Below are 19,133 nucleotides of genomic sequence, written 5' to 3'. Positions count from 1 at the left end.
ACAAAGCCAGGAGGAGGCTGAGCTATGCCAAGGGGCTGTGCTGCCATCCTGGAGGACCTGGAGGGATTGGAGAAACAGGCTGACAGGAACCTCATGGAGTTCAGCAAAGGGAACTGCAAAATCCTGCACCTGGAGGAAAAGCCATGAGCCAGCAACGTGCTCTGGGAAGGGAAAGGTGACCTGGGCTGTGTTAGGCAGGGTGCTGCCAGCAGGTCAAGGGAGGTGGCCCAGGGGCAGAATTTATAATGTAGTTTGACTGTTTTCATGGCAATTTTTAATTTTTTAGTGAATATTGCAGCATGAAATTCTAGCTAGGTTGCCAGATGAATTATTTTAATCGATCTTTGTAGCTTTACCCTAACCCTAACCACTTACTATGTAATTAGCAAATGGCTGCTACTGATAGGTTTATCCTGATTTTTATCATTCTTTTATTTTTGAAAATGTGTTAACTACAGCTTCTCATAGCTTAGTTTCTACAGTTCATCTGACTTGAAGTAAAGACCAGTAAGTACAACATAGCAAAAGTAGGGAATAAAACAGATGACATTTTGGTGTATGTTTGCACGGTTCTTTAAAGTGTCCTTCCATTGTGCTTTCATTCAGTGCTGGAAGATCTCAAAAACAAAAAAAATCAGAGAACTCTGTAAGATCTCTGAGTGATAATCACATGATAGAGAAATCTAAATTTCAAACGTAAGTAGCCATCACTTCTGAAGAGCAGCAGTTGTAGCCGTATCTTTGGCAAGGATAAGCCCATGTCAGTATAAATTATGGAGTGTATTTCTAGCTCAGTTTATTTGCAAAGGGAGAATTATTTTCAATTCTAGAAAATGATGTTGTAGAGTTAATTGGCATGGATAGCAGATTTAATTTTATTAACATTTGCTTGTGTGGTTCTTAATATTGTTCTGTTCTGCCTTTGGGATAAAAAGCATGCCAACCCCCCCCCAAAAAAAAAAAAAAAAAACTACTGTAGTTTAAATATTAGTAACTTAAGAAACTTAAATACTTTGTATTCTTATGCAATAGTCTACTAATCAACATTTATATATCACAGCTAAAATTAAATTAAATTAGATTGAAACTAAATTACAAGGTCCTGAGTAAATTGGATTTGGTAATTTACTACTGAGTCAATCTGCAACTGATGTCATAATTTAGATTTGCCTCTTATGTGAGAATGATGCCAAGAATTATTCTTCCCTTTGCAGTTTCAATTTGTGAGCGTGAAGAATAATGATCATGCTTGAAGTACAAAACTAGTAACTGGCCAGATGTTAATAATGAATTTGTAAAGATGCCATTGCAGGTCTGTCAGCTCATCTTTTCTTGAACTTGAGAGACAAAGCTGGGACTCGGTGACTCTCAAGAATGCTCAAAGTAAGAGGTGTCTTATGGCTTGTGTACATAAACCAGACAGGATCCAAGATGAAGGAGAAATGTTGCAGATGGCATATTTAGCTGTATTTATAATCACTGGGTTTTTATGCATTGAACGCCGGCTTGAGAGCTTTAAGGAATTTTGGTTTTTGACCACTGACCTGTTTATCATTTGTTACCCTAAATTCTGACAACTGGCTTGCTTCCAGAATGTGTGGGAAATAATTTTTATAGCAGGTATTTGAGGATGAGGTCCATATCAACTTTTTTCCATTTTAGTTAGCTTTCAAAGTGTATATTTCATTTTTTGAGTCCTAGAAAAAGGGATGGTTTAACATGATTTCCTACTCTCAGACATAAATCAGGAGACTGTTTTATTACATAATAGTGTGGCTTGCATAAATGCATTCCATTTATGAAACCTCTTACATATTTAGGGAAATTTCATAATATGCCATATTACTGTGAGTTGTTCTTCCCAGCTGGAACAACGGCCTTGGGCATGAAGCCACACAGTTGGGCAAAATAATGGCACCATTTTATAGCTTGATAATGGCACCATTAGCGCAAGATATTATCATATCACCTTTTTATGGATACTTATACTTTAAACCAAGCTCAGTTATATGACATAAGTGCAGCATTGGAACAGACTTCAAAAAATAAAGGTGCAATTTTTCTTTCAACAAGTTAAATATTGTAACGTTTATGTAGCTATTATCTTTATTCTTTATAAAACAGTGAGCTTCTCCTTTGGATGTCTAATAGAAAAATATATATAAACCCAGCAATTTTGCATCTGAAATAGGTACTCAGGTGTAAGGTGTTTCTTGACCCATCAAGTGAGACTTTTACTCCCAAACAGATGGATGAGAGCTCTGCTCTTGGCCAAATTGATGCAGTTTCTCATTCTTCCAGTCTGATGGAGCTGCTAGTGCTTTGGAGATTATACAAAGTGCAGTTTAAAAAAGTTAATTTTAAGTGTTCCAGAACTAAGATTTTTAACTCTAGTCTCAGTTTGTAATTGTTGATCTGCTTACAGACTGCAGCCTCATCTTTGAACTCAGGCTTTTCTCCTCAAAGCAAATATCCAATTATGATTAAAATGTGCAAGACCTACTCTCAGAAAATCAGCCTTTTATGACAGTCCAATCCACGGCAGTAAAGATTTCTGAGAGATTTTCTGTTCTTTAGTAGATCATTTTTGCCTATGGATGAACTACAAGTACTTAGACGTAATAATATTTAGTAGGATAAAAATCTGAAACTGGGAATATCAGTTATCTGTGGAAAACACATTAGGTTTTGAATATTTTAAGGAGTGGATTGTGCAATTTTATTACAATTTATTCAAATATTTTTCTTATCTGTTCAAAGTTTGGATCCCAAACATGTTAATTGTTTTTAAATACTTGATCTTGGAATTTGTCAGCAGTTTGAGTTTTAAGTAGGAAACACATTCATGCTAAATTATGTTGAAAAAATTATGGAAAATTATTAAGATTTTCCCTCAATTTGGGAGCTTCAATTGCCTTTCACTTCCATTGAAATTCTTACATTTCATACCCAACATCTTTAAAGGGTGTTCAGATGAAATATTGGTTTAATGACTTCACCCATGAAACAGATCAAAACCTATCAACCTTCAATAAAGAAGAGGTTGACCTGAAATTGCCCTGGAGTTCTGGTATCTTTGATTCCTATCAGGCTTTTAAATTGTGGCACAACAAATATTTGGTGACCTTGAAAAGTCACTAAAACTTATGGATAGAATTTCACTAGATAAGATGTAAAGGAAAATAAGGAGAATTTCTTCATTTGGTAGGAAAAAGGCAGCAGGAATGTTTATGGTAGAGACTTGATTGAATATTGGCATTAAGATTTTTAATCACAGTAAAGAAAAAGTTAATAAATAGTAAAAAATTAATAACGTAAATACTATAGCAGACACGAGTTTGTATTTACTATAGTTCTTAGTGAAAAGGTTGGGAAAACAGATTTTTTTGGTAATACATTCATTAAGCTTCAATTTCAGAACACTTAAAATCTCTCAGCTGCTTAATTTTGGAAGGATATTAAGCAGATTTGAACAATTGGTTTTGGGTTTTTTCAAGACCAAGATTGGAAATGTAGCAATTAAGAATGAATAAACTTTTTTTTTTTTTTTTGAAAGATCATTTAAAAACTGTAATAACTGTTGCTTATTATTGTATTATCTCACACAGTGGTTGAGGCTGGAAGGAAGCTCTGGAAGATGCAATGAATGGTTTTTCCAAAGATGGAATCATTGAGTAGATAACACTTCCCGGTGCAGTTCTTCAGGCCAATAATGAAAAGGCAGAGAAGTCCTGTTCACCAACTATAAGCATTAGACTGGTGATACTGTAATAGTGTGTTGCAGTAAATATATAGCTTATATTACATCAAAGTATTCGTCATCATTACCAGAGTCAGGGCATTTATTTCGGTGTAGCAAACTTGAGTGTCTGTCAGTTGCTACCGTTTTTCTTTCCTTGTGATATAAACAGACATTTGCATAATGTATTTTATGCTTTAAAATGAAGAAAAAGCATAATAATCTCTGGTACAATACATTGAACTAGGTAGCATTTGTTATTTCAAGTAAGCATTTTTAGACTTGCCAGCCTTGGAACAATGGAGAGGAAATTAAATCTTTCAGAAATCCTTTTTCTGTCTTTTCTTCTCTTACTGACACAGAAGCCTAATAACTTGTACCAACACCCGTGAGATGGGAAATAATCATGCTTATTTTGAAATCACAGGATGACTGGAGTTGGAAAGGACCATCTGGAGATTGTCTGACCTCTCAAAGCAGGGTCAGCTGGAGCAAGTTGTCCAGGGCCTTGTTGAGTCAGGTTTTGAATATCTCCAAGGACTGAGGATCAATACCCAACCTGTCTGAGCAGCCTGCTGCAATCTTCGATCCTCCTTGCAGTAAAACATATTTCTTATGTTTAAATGGAGTTTCCTGCTTTTCAATTTGAATGGGTTTAGGTTGAAGTTTAAAAAGACAATTGGTACATAAACCACTTTTAGCTTAGTGTTTTTTAAAAATAGATTACTGAGAATGATTTGTATTGAAAGAGTTTTGCAGTATAGAATACCTCATTTGTGGAAATCACTTGTAACCCTTGAATATAGTTGTGTGGTTTCCTTGTACTGTTTCCCACCAGGCTAAGTCAAGATTCAGTAAACACCATAAATCAGCATTAAGCCCTCTACAGATGCATAAAATAATTGCAAAAACCCCTTACTTGCAGCTAGAAACCAATTAAGCGTTCGTTCTCAGAAATAATAAATATACAAATCTATATTTTTTTATATGTAAGTTCTTGTTTCAGTGAAAACCATGGGTGTATTCTCATTTGAAAACGGGGTGTTAGAATGGTCTGGGGAATTTCTGTAATCATTTAGGAGAAAAAAAACCCCTTCTTTTTGACTGTAGTCATAGCATTTAGTTGAAGACATCTTTCTGCTGTATTTTTGTCCCAGAAAACGTACTGAAAATCTTTCCTGGAATACTCTGAGGATGTTTCTTACAAATGACTGTTGGCAAGATAGATACCTTTAAAATCTTTATGTGAGAAGTTCACCCTGCAGGGAGTAAAGAGTATGATTTTAATTTCTTAACTTCACTTTTCTAACACCTTCCTGCACTTGGAGCCAGATAGTCTGAATTGTCTTTTAAAGTATTTGTTCCTCTGTGCCCTGCACATAGCTCTTCTAAAAAAGTCTGGTCAGGCTTATAGAGTGAAATAATTGGAGTTTGTCAAATATGATGATTTTGTGGGAAAATTTTTGGAGAAAAATTGTTTTAGTTTCTAAAACTTTGCAGAAAAAATATTTCAGGGTTAAACCAAGTGGTCACTTACTTTTTGTTTTGTTTTTAAGCAGAACCTTTTTACTTTTTTTCAAATTTTAGGAAAGTAATTCTTCCTGTAAAGGCTTATCAAAACTATTTTGTGTTTTTTTGGGCCAGCTCAGCCAGTTTTTGAAAACTGGTAGCTATGGGAGAAAATAGAGACCTCAAATTTCCTAGCTCTCTGCAGAACAGCCCATATTTTGTTTGAAATTTTGTCTAAAATTATTGTGAATAATTGATGCTTTTATAAGTAATTTCTTCTGTTTCCTTTGGTGATGTCTGATAACAGGGGCACTTTTTTATGTGTATTTCCCTCGGCTGGTATATTTTGGGATCATCTCCCTTGTTATCTTGTTAAAAAAATCTTTTGGACACTGTTTTCAGCATCAGTCTTTGAGCCCACAGCTGTCCATGCAGGACATGCAGAGCTACGCTCTATAGCTTTTATTTTTTAGGAAACAAAGTTTTTGTTAGACGATTTCCTTGAATTTGCCAGTTTGCACTCAGAAATGTTTCCTTAGTTAAAAGAAGAAATATTTTTTCTGAGGCATAGAGGAAGGCTGGAAGATACCTGATCTTTACTAGACTTACTCTTCTAAATCAATTTCTTACTTATTGCCTTACTCCCCTGCCATATAGATTCAGAACAGCAAATGAGACTTTTCAGAATTCCGAAGTAAAGGTCTGTATAACAGAAACTGAGTTTATCTTTCTGAGTGTGAGTTTTTTGCACGTAGGATCTTTGCCCTGACTCATATACTTGTTTTTCCAGAAGATGATATTCACTATTTTGAGATCACATTCATCTATGCAGATACCCTCTCTCTCTTCCTACTCAAATGAAAAAAGAAATCTTGATAGCTGAACAATCACCCCCAAAAGCAGATCTTAACATTTCTGCCCTAAGCTGGTATGAAGTATTCAACATGAGAAAGTGTTATGTTTGCCCAATTATCCCATCATAAAAAGGCCAAACAATAATAAAAGTAGTAACAATTTTAATTAAATAGTTTAGAAAATATATGAACAAGGGATAATTTGGTTCAAATAATAGCACATAAGCAAAAACAACCGCGGGGTACGGAGGGCAGGGTTCTTGACCCTTGCCACTTCACGTACAAGCTTGCCAAGTGAAAGTCACCCCTTATATGCCATGTGTCAATGCCATCTCCTCCCATGTTCGGTTCGTCACTTTTCTGTCTCCGCCTTCATTACCACCTTTACCACGCATGCGCCACCTCTCGGTTTGGTGGTCGCACAAGTCTTTGGGGGTCGTCACTGATGAAGGCCCTGTAGTCTTCTTCGTTGTCCTTTAATTCACCTTTGGGTTACACATGCGCACCAAGCCAGTACAATGTAAGCCAAAACTAACATATCACTGCATCTACATATCAAAGCAATAAATCCCTTATAATTAGCATTTTCTTGGACCCAACCAGGTTCTTGGTCATTTTTAGCAACTGTATCTTCAGCTTCTTTCCTATGGTCCTTGAAAACATCTGCTGGGAAGAGGGTGGTGGAGCCCCTCCTTTCCCTCTCCTCTTTGGCATTACTATTTTTAACTTATTTTATTATTTCCAGATATTAGTTACTGTATCAATATTGATTACTGTTTCAATTTTTATCAGCACGAATCATACCTATTTATCACAAAAGGAAAAGGCACAACCCATGTCTTGACAGAGTGCAGGCCAGCATCATATTTATGTAGGGCTCTTGAAATTATTTTAAATTTTTCTCTGAAGGCATGAAGTGCTCTAGCTGCAAAAGTGTTTATTTTCTTTGGATTTTGATTTTGTTAAAGCTGTTCAACAGACAAATTGTTATTGTGGATTTGCACAAGCCTGATTAAACAGAGCTTCTTAAATTATACTGGAAAATCCAGTTTTTAAAAAGTGAGAATAAAAAGTACACTCAGTGCTGAGAACTTTAAATATTTGTTTTCTTTTCAACAATAGGGCCTGTATGAATTAAAATAAATCTGAAGCTCCTTACTGCTTGTCCATGAGCTCGTTCTGAGCTTTGCAGGCAGCTTCCAGATCACAGTTCTAGGTGGTACATTCATACATTGCACTCTTATTTCTACGTTTCAGTTTCAAAACTTTTGGTACAAATGCTGTAGTTTCCTGGGAATGACTGTTGCCAGTTTCTGTCAGTGTAGTCCAGCATGTCATTGCCAAAAAGGCAGCATGGGCTTGTTTCTCGGAAAACAGTTTCAGCTGAGCAGGCCCTGCTCTTTGATTTCACAGCATTCTGAGTCCTCCTGAAACCCAGTTACCTATCCACCTTTCCCAACCTAATTCCTGCAAGTTGTTAAAAAGGTTTCTGCCATTTCCATTACACATTTCTCTGCACATTTTACAAATACTCTTCTGACTGTGACAGCATATCCTCAGTGATATGTCAGTGATCCATCATCCTGACTCTACAGAATGTACTATGGGGGTGAGTGAAGTCTCAAGCTGACAGTTGTATCTGCTTTTTTTTTTTCTGAAATTTCTTACAGCTTGAACTATAATAGCAGTTTCAAGTGATCAATAAAAGTTAAATGAGAGTAAAATTAACATAACAAAATTGAATCACAATTTATTCTGTTAATCCTCACAATTTATATTTTGTAAAACTCTCAGTTCTCAATTTCTGCATTTTGATTACCTCTTCAAGGAGGAACATAGAACTCATTTTCTTGCTTATATGTTATATAGTTTCTTTCTTGGTATGCTGCATGCTTCTTAGGTTAGCCAACCACTTCTCCTTCATTTGAAGGAATTAATATTTTCACATTAGTGTGGTCTCTTGTTCTTTCAGCAGAAAATCTGTTAGAATATTCTTGCCCCTTGTATAGATAAGTAAACATCATGCCTTACATCCAAACCCCCCACACTTCTCCTCCATGGAATAAACTTTCAATACAGAGAGCTTAATCTGTCTTGAGTTTTTTCCTCATACTTTTTTATGTTGGCTCTTCTAAATTATGTCGGTTATTATGTGTCCTCTCTGTTCTCATGCACATGTAAATGCCACTCCCTTGCCCTTTGCATACTTTGATTTTCTTTTCTATGAGATGTGGATCTTCAGTAAAAGATTGAGGTAATAATAGAGCTGAAGACCACTTTCTCTGTAGAGTTCAATGAGATTTTGGTGTCTTCCATTGTCATCATTTCTCAATGATGATCAAAAAGATTCGCTTGGGTACACACAGTCTTGAAAATACTTACCTGACTTCTCTTTTGGCTGGTCTTTCATGATAGGCTGGACTAAGCATTTCCATTTCTTGTCTTAGTATTCTGCACTGAAATTCTGTTTCTCTGAAGCCAAAAGGAAGTCAGTAGGTATTTACCACTGATAGTAATGTAATCAGCACTCACCTGTGGAGAAAAACGGAGACTTTAAAAAATTTTATCTGTGTTCTATCACAGAGCTGTTCATAGGATGAACAAAATTCAGGTGTGTGTGCTGTGGGTAACTGCTGGAATGCAGATTCCTTTGTCTTTTCAGAAGTAATTGCATTAAATATGCAGTGACTTCTACTCTCATTGTAGCAGTGCTATGTACATCAAGGAATTAGAGCCTCTGTCTTTCATGGCCTTATCAAAAGGTGAGGAGGAGAACAAGAAAAAAACATCAATGAATTACTCTGCTGACTGAGACTGCTGCTTTTTGGTTGTTTTAGACATTAGAGAGGGGAATCACCAAGCACCACGCAAAAGATCAGAAGGTGTAATTTCTACAAAGTGGTATTATATACATAAATCTTCTGAAAGACAGATACCTCTGGGATATCGTAGGCCAGAGACTCCTGTGTAATCCATTACCCATGCCGATATAAACCTTTGATTTGTGGGTTTAAACCTGAGGCTGAGTAACCTCATAAATATGCTAATCCACAGTAATCAAGAAAAGTGCCATTGCAAATACAAAATTTTTTATTTCACAGCTCCAACAGCTTTATAGCATGCTCTACATTTATAACAATAAACTTTGGGAAATTACTCTCTTCATGTTTAAGAAAATGCTTTGCCCTTTTCTTGTCATCTCACAATGGGTTTTGCATACATTATTTTGAATGGCATGATCTTTATGCAAAATTCAGGGCATGTTTTGCCTTCTCTAACCAAGTATTTGATTTCTAAAATGAACAAAACATTGCATAAGTTTTAACAATTCAGCTTTTGTAGCCTTATAAAAATTTTATTATCATTTTTATTAGGCTGGAGACCAGCCAGTTGGTTAACTGGTATATTGTCTAGCAAAACCAGCTCTACTGTAGATGTAAGAAATAAAAAACTTAGAGAAATTTGAAAAAAAAAATCTTATTGTTTTAGCAGCACATTTTCCATCTCTGATATATATATGTTTCTACACATACACATGAATGTTAAGTGCCATGAACATCATTTTAAGTTCTGCAGTCATTCAAATAGCTCAATGTAAAGTTACTAATTTATTTAGAAAAGGTGAAAAATGTCTTGCATGCAGGACATTTTTCTGTTGACAAACTTCAGAATGAAAGGACGAGTGGAATCTGCACCTTGGGAGTTTCAGATTGAACGTTAGAAAAAATTCGTTGTATTAGCAATGGTGTGTTGAAACAAATTTTCTGGACTGGCCACGGAATGTTCTCTCTTGGAGGTTTACCAGCCTTACCCTGGAAAGGGCACTGCTGGCCTGACCTGGTGCTGGCAGTAGCCTGGCTTTGAGTGGGAAGTTGAACAACCTCAGTTTGTGATGTTCCTGCCCATCCCCGTTTCTGTGACTCTGGGATGATCAGAGCACATTCCGTAACAGGTGCAGCTTTCCTAATGGGAAACTCCTTAATTTATCAAGTCATAATAAGATGTCAGAAGAAGGCATACCAAGAAGGCTGAAACCTGAGGTTGAAAGGAAAATTCAATTCTACCAAGTGACAAAAATGGCTTTTCCTTAATGTAGCTTGACAAACAAAACCATATTGTCATGCAATGCTTCTCTTTGTAGTAGAATTTAATCATTCAGCTCTGCCTGACAAATTCTCTCACCTCATTCCCTTCACTTCTGTTTCTAATTTTTCTTCCTGTCCATTTAATCTAGACAGGCTTTTAAAAATCAGAGTTTTGAAAGATGTTGTCTAGAAATCTGCTGTTTCACACAGTTTGTAGGATAACTCAATCCCGCAAAGATTTATGTCTAAAATAACTTTCCAGTACTATAGGTCTTTGTGCCAATTACTTTCAATCTTTTTTTAAATTTAAGTTTGAAGCATGTAATTTGTCTCTTGTCTATGTCTCTTAATTTTCTTCCATTCTTTCATTGACTTCAATATTCAATATTTCAATTTCTTAATAATGTCCATATGAATCATTATGAAAATGCTTTGCATGCTGAGTAAAACTGTAAGTTAAATAACAGTTCCCTCCCCCACATTCTCTCCTTCACTTCCTGGAGTTTATTATTGTTGGGTTTTTCTGTGTGATACATGTTTCTTCATACGTGTACACAAGCACAGAATTGAATAAAGAAGTGGAATATGCATATTGAATTTAATAGATAAAGTGCCTATTAGGTAGGAAAAAAAGTTCAGCTGTTATAACCTTATTTAGGAGTGTCTTTCATCTTACTTGAATACAAAACTAGATTGTCTTTCAGCCTCTTATGACTCTGAATAGTGGAAATAATATCCTGTAATTATTACATTTTTTGAGAAATGAAAGGGTATAAATTTTGATAATGTAATGTGTGCCAGCATAAGAGACAGGGCTGCAGCATGCAGAGATAATCTGAGGAAGCTGTTTATCAAATCTTGATGTGAAGTCTGAATTTCTTTGTTATCTTTCATTTTCTGTTTATGTTATCAGTATGAAAGTTTTGTTATCACTAAATCTTATCATCTGGGAGGACTGTTTGTCAACATCAGACTGAATTCTTTACAGACATTAACACAGCAGAAGGAAGTAGGATTCTGCAGCAGCCACTTAGCTTCATATTGCTTCTGAGATCTTTTAATCCCAACAATAAATATTACTTCTGCCTATTTTATCATTACACTGTTTTACACAAATACCCAGTGAGTACTTACAAAGCATGGGAGAAATTTATCTCACCTAATATTATTTATATTCTAAGTTTGACATTAGGTCTATAATCTAAACTAATCACAGAATCCCAGTGTTGTTAGTGGAGAGAAATGGCAGCTCCATAGGGCAATTCCTTCCAATTTATGAGAGTTCCACATCTATTTTAGAGTCACTCACCTATGAAGTGCCTTCCTATCTCTGCTGATGATTGTTAGCTAGCTGACTAATTTAGATGAGGTTCACACATGGGACGAGATCAGATACACTCCACATGGGAAAATTCAGATACATTTCAAAATTTATTGCCAGTATATGGAATAAATGTGTGGTATTTTTAGCCAGAAAGAGTTTAATGTTTCTCTTATTTAGACATAATTATTTAGATGTAATATGTTCTCTTGGAATTTCTGTTTTCCAAGGGAAAAGAAAAGATATTTTATGTTTTGCCTGTTAAATATTTCTATTAGGAAATGGACAATTTCCTGCCATCCATCTGTCACTTTTGCAGGCCACTCTTCATGGTTGAAGTCCAATGGGAAGGAAGAGTCAGAACCATTTTTACTCTTTCTGACGATATCCCAGAATATAATTGTACTTATAATTGTATTTATATTTAAATGAAGAAATCAGAGTATCCCTTCATTTGTAACTACTGGTTATTCGGTAGTCATGTATTCACTGAGTTTGAAGATATCCATCGGTACCATTCCCCACCCCAAAATTATTGTGTAATACTTTAAGGACATTATAATGTCTTTAAAACAGTTTATACTTGGGTCTTTGCAGTCCTGTTTCTGCAGAGTAGATGGCTAAACTTCACTTTGTGCAATGAAACGTAAATGTAGAGTTTATGTGTTTAAATTTTCTAGCACCCTCATTCCATATTGTCACAGTGTTTGGTCTTCTACATTTTCCTTTGAAAAAAAGTTTTGTGTATACACAAAAAAACCATTTTTGTGTATACATAAAAATGTAGTGATCTACACAAATATTCTCCTCAGCTGACTTTCATATATTTTGTCTGAAGTTGTCTCAGTAAGAAAGTGTCCATCAAAAAAGTATGAACAGTGTTGGACACCAAAATGTCAGCCTTTATGTTCAGTCAGTATCCATTTCTTTTGCTTCAGTACATACCTAGCACGAGTGTGGGAGGGTATAATAGTTTTATCCAAGAAGAAATTAAATTATGGTTTTCATGATACTGAAGGAAGTAATAATTCTGCAGGGTTTAAGTCTGCATAATCAACACAGTGCAGGCAGTTTAGTTTGGGTTATGTCTGACCTTATTGCATTATGTTTCAAGGTTTAATAATTAGACCTTCTATCAGAGTTTTGCCATGTATTTATTTTAGTTTCTCTTATTTGTTCATTTTTAATTTGTTAACAGTGGAAGATGGAGAAAGTGTATTAACGGAAATATTTGTTCATGGTTTGAGAGCCTGAGCAGATAGGAGTTTGCTTTAGTGGGTAATGTCATGAAATGGAGCACAGATTATAATTGCTTTTTGTATACATTATTGGAATGTATGACACATTTTGTGGATTAGGTTCCTGTTTTCTGCAAATGTGCAATTTGGATTTAGTGCCTAGGTTTCCTTTTCCTTTTGCACAATTGGTAGTGTTAGAGTTGTGGAGATGGCTTCTTGACACCTATATCTTTAAACTAAAACACAAAGTTCTAAGGGCAGGCTAGCTATTTCCATATGAAAGTTCTTCCTGAGTTAGACTTTCAAGATTGTCTCATTTTTGTCGTGGAACAGATCTTGACCTATTGTTCTGTAGGACTCTATTGCTGCTAGATGTGATAGTCAAGGTAAAGATGAACTGGAGCAATGGGAAAAAATGAATCCATTCCTGCAGGCATTAACTTCTGAAGGCCGGAAAAATCTTTGTTCAGAAATTGTTCCTCTTTCAACAGACCTATTCCATCCATCATTATTCAGTGTAAAGTGTATTTCCTATATCAGGTGTGTAACCAAAACATGGAAAGTTAAGAAATACCTGAAATGTTGATCGCAGTGCATCCTTGTGTCAGCACTCTCTGGCATATTCTGCTGCTTACCTCACTTTTGAATCCTTAATTGCTATAAAGGATTTGCCAGCAATCACAATGCTTTGTCTTCCAATTTGGCCAGTATTGTTAAAAAAGGTTTTTTGCTTGCTTTTTTAAAAAAATTGAGGTGAAACTTTCCTGGTATGATTGTGATCAGATTGCTGGGTTTGATTGCAGACTGGAGTTGTTTCCAGACTCACAGGGGGCCGTTAAGGAATTCTGACACCTCAAATGAAAATAATTGTAGCAATGCAAAATACTCCTTCAACAAAGAGAATTTCAGGTCACAAAAGGTGAACTCTATCAAAACTGGCATGTTTTTTTCTCCTTCTGCTAGTTCATCACCTAAAGTATGGTACTTGTAAAAAACATAATGGAAACACCAGGAGTGAATTTGAGTACTAAATAGAATTTGAAGTAAATCTAGACAGCATTTAAAATATAAAAAATTAATTTGTAAAGCATTCATTTTTGTTCCAAGTGTGCTTAAACAATTGTTTATGCTTGGGATGCGCTTTATATTGGGCCAAAGACTTCTTTTCTCAGATGTTAACTTTCAGGTAATTGATCTGTTTAGCTGTGTTTGGCTGGCACAAGACACAGTAAAACTATTATTACTGAAATTTACATTATAGCTTTGGTCTAAAATAAAAATAAAATAAAACAAATTTTAAAAAATGAAATTCTTTGGTATCATGAATTATCATTTCAAAAGTTCACAAGTAAGCTGTGAAAGGGATTCAGAGTAATTTGGTGTAATTACTAGTCAAGATCAGATCTTAAATGCACCAGGATTTCTAAACCCAACAATTATTTGAAAAGAGCGTAAATATAGTTAGATAAACACTTTGTACAATTCAAAGTAGAAGATTCTCTGTATCTTTAGTTTGATAATTATAGATTGAAAAACTGAGCAAGACAGGGATATTTGTAGATATAACATAAATATTAAATACTGCTCTTAACATTAGCAAAAATTACTTACAAAAATAATTATACCCTGTATTGCATGCAAGTGTGAATGTCTGTATGCTGTCTTAGAGATAATTCTTAAATATTCACAAAAATTACAGCAAGGAGCTGAACTAATGCATGTTCTGGTGAGGCTATAAAAATGTAGCCCAAAAGAATATTTATTACTTTGTCTTTAAAGTAATTTGCTTTGAAACTGTTTTATTATGCACTGGATTTATCTTTTATAAAAATTAAATTAACATATACATTAATTTTAATATTATACAATTAAAATATTTTAAATACATTAATTTTAAGCTCTATGTTGTTTGTCTTCTCTAAAACCTCATTTCAGTGTTTTTATTAAAATGGAAGATGGTGTTGGTTAAAACAGTTGACTATAAACAAGACAATTTATAACAATATGATTTCCTAATATTTTTTGTATTATTTTTATTCTTCCTAGTAAGTAAGTAAGTAAGATATTTCTATTAAGTTTACTTCAGTGAAAGTACTATATTCCATTGTTTGTGTTTTGATACCAGCGAGGATATGGGAATTAGTTGCTCATCTCAATTTATCATAAATGCAGGTGTGTGCAGACTAGACTGAAATTACACTTGAAAGTAATCATCCATGGAGCCATAAAGCCCTCGCCTAAAAAGAGCTGTTGAGTCTGGAAATGTTGTAATTTACTTCTGTTTTATTTGCAGATTGCCTTCTCACAGCACAATACTATCATGGATCTGGTGCAGTTCTTTGTCACCTTCTTCAGGTAAATTGCTTTTTTTGTCTTCTGACTGAAATCCTGATGACTCTTTGCCATCAAACTAGTATCTTAACCAGTTTCTGAATCTTGAGAAATGCCTGAAATGAGGCCTTCAAACTTTGCACCAGTGGAGGGGCAGCTGCTGGAATCTTGCATTATATAATTGTGTATTTCATATTCAGTGGTACAGTCCTCACACTTCATGAAGATTAGCTGGGTTTGTACCGTATATTACAGTTATTAGGAAAAGCCAGCTAAACTCTAATTCATGCATGTGACTTTTCTATAAACACTTTTATGGAATTATTTAAAATGATGGCTCTGTTCAATAGCTTGTTATTTTTAATAAAACACAGCATGTCACTACTAATGCTTTCATGTGTCAGAGATTGACTGTGAAAGGCAGTAGCTGATGCCTGAGATTTGGTTGTGGCAGCAATGCGAGGATGGGCTTCAACTGCAAATGAACAACTATTCTAGAATGTGAACAAAACTCCACTGAAAGGCTTCCTAAACATTCAGCTATCTTATAAAATGTCACAAACTTGAATATACACAGATTAGTTACAGTGCTTTGAAATCTTGCTGTGGAGATATTTCCCAATAACCATGAAGTGTACACAAAATGTGAACAGTGACAGACAGGTCTGTTCATCAGACTTTCTGTATTTTTAGGCCAAAACTTTATTTCACAAGTTCGCAGTATGTCTTCTCTGTTGACTTCAATCACTGTGGTCTGAGGAACTGTACCTAAAGAATCAGACTCTTAAATACTGTGAATGGTCCAAATCCTGTTATTTCTGTTGCCAAAAAGGGCACAGAAATGAACAGAGCCTGAAGTTTTCTATACCCAGGGCATTGGCTAATGGGGAGGAGTTTAGTAGGTGATATAAAATATCCCAATTCTCTCTTCTTTCACCACAAACAGAGCAATAAAATGCTGATTGCCTAAAGGTCAGCCTAGTGGTGTTTGGGTGTTTGGTTTTTGGGTGTTTTTTTTGTGTGTGTGTTTTGCAGTTTTATTCTCTTTTTCTCATGGGGAGACAGCAAGTTCTATAACTTCTGATGATTATGCAAATGTTTAGTTTACAAACCATATAGAAGAAAGCAAAGTCTGTGCAAATACAACAGACCAGAGGATCCTGTGGCAAATAGCAGAGGTGAACTAGGAGCAGTTTGGTGGTGCAGCCATCTCCGTGGGTACATGGAATTGTCTCTCCAAGTGTGATGGTCTGTCTCATCCAGTTTGTTCTGGGTAAATGCACAGATAGGATGTCAACAGTTTGCAGACTAAAAGAATAATTTTAATAAGGGTTTGTTTGTCTCTTGTTTTGTGTGGGTTTGAGTTTGTTTGTTTGTGGGGTTTGTTTGCTGAATGGGAATTAGGTGTATTGTGACTGTGGCAAATCATGGTGGTAGCAATAATAATAACCCAGGCCATGTTTACTAAGATTGTTGATAGAGAAAATAATTGTGTTTAAAGACAATTTGAATGTACTTGATAACAAAACATGCTTCAACATGCTTTGATAAACCTGCCTTTGTATTTCTCCCATCCAGTATTACATTTCTATTTCTGAGGTTGTGACAAAATGCTGTTCACCCTGCCTGGCCAGAGCAGCAAATAGACCCGTTTGACAATAACTGCTATTCAACAACCAGGCAAAAGTATAGTTTAAAACTGTTCCTTTGTAGGTTTTGTGTTCCAGACTGAGAGATGAAATGAACATTTTACTGCATCAAAACAGGCATTTTTAGAACTGTCCTGTTGTATCAAGATGAACTGTTTTAAAAACATTGTTGTGTAAGGAATTTATTTAAAACTATACATAATAAAGCACAAAATGTATGATTTTGATGAAATTAATGCTTGATCTACCAAGATATTGATATTGTATGAATAGATACAATCAATAGATTCTAGAACAAAAACAGTCTAGAATAAGATAAAGATAAATAGAAGTTATATTGAAAAAAATAAGCAGAATATTCTTGAAACTGTAGTGCTTCAGACTGTGATACACATTGTTAAAAACCTCCACCCTATTTAATTTCATTCTTTTTCTGCTGGAATGTTTTGTTTCAGCTACTGGTTCAGTGACCTTTCTCTAAGAATAAAAATGCAATATGAGTAGTAACAGATTCCAAACTGTCTTAAAGAGAGTGTGGCATCTGTGTTGCTGTGCTGAGTGCCTTGAAGACTTTTAGCCATCATACAAATTGAGAAATCTGTGACTTCTTTTCTTTCCACCTTCTTTGAAGAAGTACAGATCTCTCTGGAAAATTCCACAGGCAGTGAATGTGAATGATCTTTCTTGCACTAAGAAATGCAGTATGCACAGTTAAAGAAAGTATATTTCTGTATTACCTGGACCACTAAAACCCACAATATCCTAAAGCATGGCACTTTATAGTTTCAAATAAAGTTAGAGTTGAAACTTAGAGTTTCAACTAAGGGATATAGAAATTTGCACTGTTTACAAGTCTTACATGAATATATGGATTTAGCTAAATAGGTGCTAGGACATTTCAGACATTTCATAAGTAGCTTTATTTTACGAAAACATTACTTCTTTAGATGACATCTAACATCCATGATTATTGATTGTTCAATAATTTTTTGTTTTTCATTATCTTTGATTTGAGTTAATCCTAATTGGAGAGCTAAGAAACACTTGATTTTTATACCTGCTTTAAATAAAATTATAGCTGTGAATTTATAACAATACTCAAGCAATTCCCAGATAATTATTTGTATTAAGAATTTGAAGCATAAGTTCTGGTAAGAAATGTGGTTAAATCTCATAATCAAAAACCAGGCAAGCATGAAATTGGTGCAGATGACAAAGGTTAGCTGTTAATATAATCGTGATAGGAAATGATAAGCAAGTGCCAGAACTACGTTTTTAAAGCCTTTTTCAAATGCATTGTACCAACTATTAACTCATCAGGCATGTTCTCTGAGCTCCCTGAACTATTACTTCTCTTGCCTCTGGTACTTTGGGTGAAGCTGATTGACTGAATAGAATATTTTAGTCACTTTTCTAACATATCTCCATAGTGTCATAAATTACAGAATCTCCAGGTTTTATTAAGTAGAGCAATATTGATATGGACTCTTTGAAATTTGAAAATCCTTCTTTTGTGTGTGCTTTAAGAAATTCCATGAGAAAATACGGTCATTTAGGATCAGGGGTGCATTCCTTCTGTTAAATCTTTCTGTGAGCAGTGTGAGAGAAAACAATATACAAAATATACCCAGTGCTTATTGCAGAAGGAGAGGAAGGGGGTTTTGGTAAAGATGAGCATGAGCTACAACAGGAATTGCAGCAGATGCTGAAGAACCAGATTTATTAAGTCCACATGTAGGACTGTGTGCTGCTGCCTGCAGTGGGAGGGGAGGGCTGCATTTCAGCAGTGTCAGAGCTCCTGGGAGCTGCAGTGCTTGAATCCACCACCCTGGGGTGAGTTTGCAATGGGAGAATCCTGCTCTTTACCAGCACCCTTTGGTCTGTGTGCCTGCCTTCATGTTTTGTTCTTATTAGAATGAAGGATGGTAAATTAGTGCTGGATTTTGGAGTGCTTATCTTTATGAGATCGAATATTGATCTCTGTCAGAAAGACAAAAACCATTGTGTCAGGATAAGATCACATCCACCATGGCTGGAATCTCAGAAAATCCAGAACTCATAAATTCAAATTAGACTATTTTATAGTAATATGAAAATCAAGTTATCATAGCAAAATGGATTTTACTTTTGAGGCTGGAATAAAATTGATTTTTACTTAGTGATGCATTAAAAGTTTTCACCTCACTTGGAAGCACAGAGCTGTTTGACTTCCACTGGGAAAAGCACATCTGTACTATGGTGGGCAATTTGACTTGGGTTTCCTTTCTTTAAATGTTTGGTTTGAATTGTTGAATGTAGTTTTGTGTCTTCTGCTCTCTGAATTACACAGAAACTTTGTCATCACTGTGGAGTTGTTTGGTGTGTTCATATTTCCAGAGAAAGCAGCCACTTGTTACTGGCCTGCAGG

The 19,133-nt window shown here is 35.2% G+C and overlaps 1 protein-coding gene across 3 annotated transcripts in view; it reads left to right on the top strand.

Annotated features, from left to right (window-relative positions):
- ATRNL1 (attractin like 1) overlaps positions 1-19,133 on the top strand; it is a 440,678-nt gene that overhangs the window by 198,603 nt on the left and 222,942 nt on the right. For all 3 annotated transcript variants that reach the window (XM_064716242.1, XM_064716241.1, XM_064716243.1), the window contains exon 25: positions 15,040-15,101. In XM_064716242.1, the coding sequence (XP_064572312.1) occupies positions 15,040-15,101 (62 nt within the window). The remainder of the gene's footprint in view (positions 1-15,039; positions 15,102-19,133) is intronic.

Source organism: Zonotrichia leucophrys, chromosome 6 (genome assembly GCF_028769735.1).
Source record: "Zonotrichia leucophrys gambelii isolate GWCS_2022_RI chromosome 6, RI_Zleu_2.0, whole genome shotgun sequence".
Taxonomy (NCBI): domain Eukaryota; kingdom Metazoa; phylum Chordata; class Aves; order Passeriformes; family Passerellidae; genus Zonotrichia; species Zonotrichia leucophrys.
The sequence above is the reverse complement of the archived record's forward strand: the minus strand, read 5'-3'. Positions and strand labels throughout refer to the sequence as shown.